Source organism: Crocuta crocuta, unplaced genomic scaffold (assembly GCF_008692635.1).
Source record: "Crocuta crocuta isolate KB4526 unplaced genomic scaffold, BGI_CrCroc_1.0 scaffold27, whole genome shotgun sequence".
NCBI lineage: Eukaryota > Metazoa > Chordata > Mammalia > Carnivora > Hyaenidae > Crocuta > Crocuta crocuta.
The window spans coordinates 6,085,709-6,093,996 of record NW_027532250.1 but is presented as its reverse complement, the minus strand read 5'-3'; the positions used below and the strand labels follow the sequence as shown (position 1 = coordinate 6,093,996).

General features: G+C 50.6%; 1 protein-coding gene across 2 annotated transcripts in view; it reads right to left on the bottom strand.

The window, feature by feature from the left end:
- Window positions 1-8,288, bottom strand: part of ATP9A (ATPase phospholipid transporting 9A) — a 115,060-nt gene that overhangs the window by 40,633 nt on the left and 66,139 nt on the right. For both annotated transcript variants that reach the window (XM_077778378.1, XM_077778377.1), the window contains exon 14: window positions 4,749-4,961. In XM_077778378.1, the coding sequence (XP_077634504.1) occupies window positions 4,749-4,961 (213 nt within the window). The remainder of the gene's footprint in view (window positions 1-4,748; window positions 4,962-8,288) is intronic.

Here is an 8,288-nt window from a genome sequence, read left to right as displayed (position 1 = left end):
GAATCACTTCTCTGAATCTTAGAAAAATGAGATAAATCTGAATCTAATTGCAATTCCTGAACGGGAGCTGAGAAGCACAAAGCATTCCGGGAAAGAGTAACCCTCATGGAAAAACTCTGCCTGGCCCTAAACCAAATATATCAAAGGTTCAGTGGGAAGCAGGGGCGTGAGACGGGCATTGAAGGCCAATCAATAGCCAATATAGGCGCTCACAGGTAGCGGTGCTGATCAGATCGTCGGCTTCTGAAACTTGGTCAAATGCCCATCCCATTAAATGCCCCATGAGCTACTCATTCCCGGCCCACAACTACCCAGAATCTGGCCCTCTCAGACACCTTCTCTTCAAGGGTTCTGTCTCCCACTTCCAAATGGAAAAGCAAGATCAAATAGACTAAATTCAATGGAGAAATGATGACAGATATGAAGCTTTTGGTTATTACAGCACAAGTCGGAATAAATGGGTCGGATCATCCGTATCTGTTCCCCCTCCCCCGACTTCTCTCGCTCTGCACGCAAGGCCCATTTCAGAATCGGGCCAAGGGTTACAACATTTTCCACCCAAAAAATCTGGTTCAAATGTCAGTAGTCACGGATGAACTCGGTGCATAGTTGTGCTGTCCCCCAAACACCAAGCAGACGACAAGGGGTCAGTTCCCAGGAGACACAATCCAGGGGCCCCCAAGAAGGAGAAGGAAGCTACTGGACAGGGAAAGCCACGTCCAAAAGTCCTCTCATTTTTGAACTCTGGAACAGGTTCTCACTGTGGTGACTGCACACCCGCCATCAAGCCCCGGGCTCACTGATGTTCTCCAGTTTGCCCAGACCTTCAGAATACTTCATTTACCAGAGAGGGGCCCTCCCTCCTTCTTAAAATGATCCACAAAAAATAAGTGGAAGCCCTTGTAACACTGGTTTAAAATGATTCTGGGGGCGCCCAGGTGGCTCAGTCGATTAAGCGTCTGACTTCGGCTCAGGTCATGATCTCACAGTTCGTGGGTTCGAGCCCCGCATTGGGCTCTGTGCTAACAGCTCAGAGCCTGGAGCCTGTTTGGAGCCTGTTTCAGATTCTATGTCTCCCTCTCTCTCTGACCCTCCCCTGCTCATGCTGTCTCTCTCTCTCTCTCTCAGAAATAAATAAAACATTTAAAAAAAGAAATAAAATATTTAAAAAGAAAAGAAAAGATATTGGAAGATCACATATCAAAAAGTTCTTAGTGGCTTCTAGAAGATAACTTAGTACAATGACTACGAGTTTGGGTTCTGACAACAGGCCCCCCAGTTGAAACCCCGGCCCCGTCACTCAGGGGCTGCTGCTACCCAACCAGTTAGCAAGGAGGGAGCCGCAACCCAGCACACGCCTCCTTGTAACAGACACTGAGGACAGCGCCATCGGCGCAGACGTGGAGTTAGGTCAGACCCTAACTAAGGCGCGTTGCACAAGACAGTGGCCTGTATTCTTCAAAAGTGTCAAGGCGTGAAAGTCAAGGAAAGCCAAGTCCCAGACTTAAGGAGACAAGAGGTGTGACGACTGAATGCAGTGTGTGTTCCTGGACTGGCTTCTCANTGGGGGTGGGTGGGTGGGTGTGTGTGTGTGTGTGTGCGCGCGCAGAAGTAAGAAGCTAAGTCAGTGGGACAACCAATGACATTTGAGTAACATCTGCAGGACAGAGAACTGTACTGTCTCAATGTCAATTTCCTGAATCTGATGAAGGTCTTTTTTTCTTAGGAAAAAAATTTAAGATGCTTAGAAGCAAAAAAGGATTGAGGGCACGTGGGTGGCTCCACACTGACAATGTGGAACCAGCTTGGGAGTCTGTCTCTCTCTCTCTCTCTGTCTCCCCTCCCCTGCTCGCTTGCTCTCTCTCTCTCTCAAAATAAACAAACTTAAAAAACTTTTTCAAAAAAAAGCAAAAAAGGACCAAGTCTGCAGCTGACTCTTCAAAGATGAGACAGAATGATAAAGCCCAAGTAGAAAAAGGTGACCGTTGGTAAAATCTGAGTGAAGTTTTGGTAAAAGGGGAATTCTTTGTACTAATTCTACAACTTTTTTTGTAAGTCTGAAATTATTTCCAGAATAAAAAGTTAAAGAAAAAAATCCAGGTGACTTCCGGCTAAATGTTTTACCTCTCTGTCCTGGATTTTTCTCTTCTGAAAATGGGAAGAATAAAAGTTCCTCTTAGTTGCTAGAAAGATTAAGTGAGATAATACACGGAGAGCACTTCAAATGTGATCTGATGGGTATCAGGTGCTCAAGGAAAGTTACCTACTGTCACCTTTCAAGACCGAGATTGCAAATGACCCAGTGTCTTCTGATAGTTGTCTGAAGGGTCCAAATTCTCTATATTGAAAGGTAACGGCTTTCATCATCAGAATACAAGTTTTCTGGAAGGGAAGGAGGGAGAAGGAAAAAAGACCAGAATGTTCCTAGACTGGTGAAACATCCCTGTGTCTGAATCCTACTCAAGTCAGGAAGACGAAGAATATGTTATCTTCATTCTGGCCAGTGCTCCCGTAGCGTGGGACCCCGGGAGGGAAAGCACCTAGAGGCTTGTTACAGGAAACAATAAAGGTCAACCGTGCTTGGAGACCCTCTGCTCTGGAACATGGAGTCACGTGATTCCCTCTCGTTCTAGCAAAAGAAAGTGCTTACATATAAACAACAACGTGGCTTAGTGAACTTCATCAGAATCAAACACTAGTGTCTCAAAGGACACCGTCGTGAAAGTAAACAGATGGCCTTCGTAAGAGGAGAAAATGCTTGCAAATCACATATCCCGTGAGAGGCTCTGATCTAGAATATATATTTAAAAAAGCTCAACTGAACATCAAAAAGACACGTAATTCAAAGGGGACAAAGGATGGGGCGCCTGGGTGGCTTAGTCAGTCAAGTGTCCGACTTTCGCTTAGGTCATGATCTCGCGGTTCGTGGGTTCGAGCCCCGCGTCGGGCTCTGTGCTGACTGCCAGCTCAGAGCCTGGAGCGTGTTTCAGTCTGTGACTCCCTCTCTCTCTGACCCTCCCCTGCTCACGCTGTCTCTCTCTCTCTCCTAGAAATAAAATAAAACATTAAAAAAAAAATTAAAAACAACAAAGGGGTCAAAGGACTCTGGAGAGGAGAAGATACACAAACAGCCGATAAGCACATGAGAAAGTGCTCGGCATTACTGACCATTGAGGAAACGCAAGTGAAAACCACAGGGAGACTTCCCTTCACGCTCCCTAGGGTGGCCAGAGTCAAAAGGCCTGACAAGAACACCTGTTGGCAAAGAAGGAGAGAAACTGGAAGCCTTCCACGTGGCCGGTGGGGATGCAAAATGATGCAGCCACTGGCGAGAGTGGTGTGGCAGTTTCGAGAAGGTCAGACATGGAGTTTTGACCAGACAGCCCAGCAATTCCGCTCCTAAAGATACGCCAAGAGAAAGGAAGGTGCACATCCACCCAAAAACTCGTGAAACTAAGGTTCACAGCAGAGGTAGCCATGATAGCAAAAAAAGAAAAGAAAAAAGAAGCAATCCAAATGCCCATCAACAGATAAATGCATTCACGTGATGTAGTATTAGCCACACCATGGAATATTACTCACACATATGAAGGCACGAAGGACTGATACCGTCCACTGCGTGGATGGGTCCTGAGAACAAGCGCTAAGTGAGGGAAGCCAGACACACATGCCACATACTGTATGTGTCCCTTTGTATGAAATGTCCAGACTCGGCAAATCCAGAGGGACCGGGCTGGGGGGAGGGCCGGAGCCCACGAGGATATGGGATGCCGTGCCTCCTTTCAGGGAAATAAAAATGTTCTCACACTGACCGTGGTAATGGATGCCTCAGTCCGTGAATATACTAAAACACTGAACTCTATATGTTCAGTGGGTAATTGCGTGGCGTATGGATTGTATCTTAATAAAGCTGATATTTTCATTTTTTTTTAATGTTTTATTTATTTTCGAGAGAGAGAGAGAAACAGTCAGAACCAGAGCAGAGCGGGGGAGGGGAAGAAAGAGAGAGAGAGACAGAATCCGAAGCAGGCTTCAGGCTCTGCTGGCAGCCCAGGGCCTGATGTGGGGCTTGAACTCAAGAACCACGGGATCATGACCTGAGCTGAAGTCAGATGCTTAACTGACTGAGCCACCCAGGCGCCCCCAAAGCTGGTATTTTTAAAAAAGGGAAGATGTGGTTTAAACGGGACCCTACATGCTGGCCATCAGAATCACAATCACGATCTCTTGCTGTTTGCTTCTTTGGGGTAGATCTTCTTCTGTTCTTTCTTTCTTTCTTTTTTTTTTTTTTTTCCTTAATGAAGTACTTTGGGTATCTTCATTGATTTAAAAACTTTTTTTTTAATGTCAATTCATTTTTGACAGAGACAGAGACAGAGGGTGGGAGGGGCAGAGAGAGAGGGAGACACAGAATCCGAAGCAGCTCCAGGCTCTGAGCTGTCAGCACAGAGCCCGATGCGGGGCTTGAACCCACGAACCGTGAGATCATGACCTGAGCCGAAGTCGGACGCTTACCTGATGGAGCCCCTGGACGCCCCCTATTTGGGATGTATCTTACGTCCAAGAGACCTTCTTCTTCTAGAGGGAGGGGAGTTCTGCAGGCACGTGAAAACGTGGCTCCCGGGCAGCGCTGGGTCGCCCGGCCTGTGCCCGCGGACAGGCGGCTCCCTCGGGGAACCCCACCCTCCGCGTGCGGGAAACAGGCGCCCGGCACGGCTCGGCCCCGCCCGCCTCTGCCGGCGGCTCACCTCGTCCGGGCTGGACGCCTGGTACACGCGGCAGGAGTCCTCGTAGTGCTTCTCAGCCTCGGCCTGGTCGGTCACGCCGTTGGACTCGTACACGGGGGTCACGTTGTGGCACAGGGCGATAGCCTTCACGGCCTCGTGCACGCGGCTGCTCATGGTCCGCCGCACCTTGGTGGTGAGCGCGGGGCCCTTCTGAGCAGGCGGGTCCTGGGCTTGCTGCGGGAGAGAGAAAAGAACGAAGAGGACGACTGGAGACACGGAAGGGTCTAGAACGTGCGGAAGAACAGCCATGCGGACACACTGCTTTTCTTCCCGTGGCTTCGACACGCAGCGCTCAGATACAGCTGCAGTGACACCGCAACAAACGGCAAGTACGTTTCAGGAACCTAATCAATGACAGCTGGCAAACAAACAAACAAACAAAAAGGCAGCAAAACAGAGGAAACACGTACAATTCAGTGAACGTGGGTGTTTCTACCTGTGAACACGGGAGTCTGTTCTCTCAGTGTGTCAGGGGCCTCTGACAGAGTGAAGCGCCCACCTCACCACAGGCGAGGCTGGTGAGGCCAAGGCTGCTCACCGGGCACCGCTGACACTGGGGAGGACACTTCTCTACTGCAGGGGCCTGTCCTACACGCAGGGTTCGACAGACCTCAGGTGCCCTCCGTGGTCCAGCGCCCACCCGGCCAGCCCCCGCCCACCTCTGCAACCACATTCCTCCTCCTCCCCTCTGCTCCAGCCACGCTGGCCTTTCTGTTCTTTAAACACTGCCACGCTCCTTCCTGCCTCAGGGCCTTTGCACCTGCTTTGCCCTCCGCCTGGAATATCATTTCCCAGATCTCAGCAGGGCTGGCTCGTTCCATCTCATCACTGAAGGTCTCCAAGATCTCACTACATCCTCAAAGAGGTCCTCCGCCAGGGCCCCGGGTTATCTTCCTGCCGAAGTCACACTTCAACTGCAATGCGGGATGCCGTGTTCCGTCTAAAACCGACTTGTTTACCTGATGACGCTCCTGTCAAACCATGAGCAGAGAACCTGTCCAGGTGTGTGTGATTCATCTAGGGCCCACGGCAGTGCCCGGCGTGCACAGGCATTTGGAGGAGCGAATTAACAGCTTGGCACTGCTAAAGGCGACGGTGGCCCATCTTCCCCGGACGTGATTTTTTTTTTTTCTACTTCCAAGAAGAAATAAGTAGCAAACTGGCCAACATCGGTTCTGGGTTTTAAATCACAGTTTTGGACAAAAGGAGCCCCTGTGATGATAGTCCTCCACGGCCGAGCCCCGGAAGTCAGAGATGTTTTGGAGTCACTGGAGTCCATGGTCCGTTGGAAACATATTTTATCCGCAGAAGAGGAGCGATCCGATCCTTTAGACCGAATCCCGTCTTATGCCCGTAACACGTGGTTGCCCAAAATAGAGACCAGATGAGAAGAAAACGCCTTTCATTTAATATTTTAATACTATTTTTAGCAGTGGCATTAGACTCCTCAGGTAATTAGACAATTACGAAATTATTCTGGTCATGCGGGCGCGCACAGAGCCCCGGCTTCCTGCTCTGTTAACCTTCGGTGTCAAGAGGACAGGAGTTTCACTTCCAGGCCAAAGGGCACCGCATGGTTACGATAATTAGAGGAATGAATCAGAACTCCAGTTTAAATGAATCATTATTTGCCAAGTGCTTTTAATTAGAAAGAATTTAACTCTTAAAATTATAACAAGGACTGGAGGTTTACAGAAAGGTTCTCTCCGCTGGAAAGACTAAATCCAGAATGCTCTCTCCAAGCTCTGTAATTTATGTTCTAGCCACAGACGTGCATCTTCGTTTGCCCACATTCCTCAGCACCTGGACCGGATTATTATGTAACATCGGGGGTGATGTTACCAAGACCTCTGACAAAGTCCTTGCTTTGGCGGCAAGGGTTGGTGGCAGCGGGTTTGAAGGGCGTCCCTCACAAACGTTTGAGTGTTATAAGCAATCGGATTTCACGTCTACAGGGGTCAAATCCTTCCCGCAGTGTTTCAAACGTGAGAGGGGTCAGAGCTTTGGGGTTTTGCACTCCGGGGGAAACCTGGCGACAGCAGGCAGAGGGAGAAACACGGCAGCTCAGAGGTTTGCAGAGACCTCACTTCCAGACCGGGAAACCCTCTGACGACAGAGCAGAAGGCGAGGCTGATTAGCCCCAACCGGCATCACAGGCAATGGGCGTGATGTCCCCATGTCCGTTTCCTTCTCTCTCAAATCAACAGTGATCCCCCTTCCCAGCCAAGATGTCTCAGGGGAGGAATGAAAACTGTTGATTCTGAACCTGCCCTCTAATTAATTCCCGAAGAGAAGGCTCATGCGCACAGCGAACGGCAATCCACACGCATCAGGAAGGTGCCGCTGATTACCCGGCTCCGCTAGCGTCCGCATTAGGGCCTGGGGTTCAAACACCCTCACAGTTGCCCATATGGAAGAGTTTCACGTCGCACGGTGTTTATCTCCAGCCTCCTCCACGCAGGCCCTTTAACCTACACACATTTCTCCTTCCTCAACAAATACCAGGGGAAAATAAAAACAGATGTGGTCCCCTACCCACAGAGGCAGGTTACCGCTCCTTTTGCCCCGGGGACAAACCACCGGTCCTCTCGTGGAAGGGGCACAAAAGAGCTCCGCACGAGGTCAGGAGCTGGAGGAGAAAGAATCAGGACCTCCACGTCCGAAGGCCCCCTGACCCCGGCCCTCGGGTGGGAAGCTCACACCACATGACGCTTCGAGGTCATTCTACGCATCCCGACCAGTGCATGAGATGCGGAGGTGGAAATGAACAATAGGGCTCCCTTTCTCATTACGATCCAGGGCAGGGACGCCTCCCAGTGAGAACTCCAGTCTGTGTACTGGAGGGCAGATGAGTGCAAAAACTCAAGCTGAGTCGCCAAGAGTATCCATTTTCTTCCTAAAATGCAATGACGTCACTACTTAAGAGCATTTGTGACACTCACGGCTGTTACGAATGGGCTGCGGCTGGTAAAAATACATGACATCAAAGAGGAAGGACTCCAGTTTGCACAGCCCCACTTCACTCCCCAAATAAAGCTCAAAGCTGCGAGCTCATTAACCTCAGGGGCCGCCCCACGGAGGCAGGCTCGGGGCCACCACTGCCAAACGAATCGACGGAGGCAGAGGATGACCGAGCGACAGAGGAACCGCAGCGCTCACTGCCCCGCAGACGTCTTCCAGCAGGACACGGGCAGCACCTTTCGACTTGTTGAAACTGAACCCCACGTAACCCTGGGATTCTCCACTCAGGCCCTTCTGCCCCGCCCCCACCACGGGGCAGTGTCCGGAGGTATTTCTGGTTGTCACAGCTGGGGGAGGGGGCGCTACAGACATCTGGATGCGAGAGGGCGAGGCAGCTGCTAAGTGCCCTCCGATGCACAGCATGGCTCACACGACAGAGAATGATGGGGCCCCAAGCGTCACTATGCCCCAGGGCTGAGAACTGGGATATATGGCCAGGGCCTGCATGGGGGTTGGGGGGGGGGTACCCCTCTGTGCTAA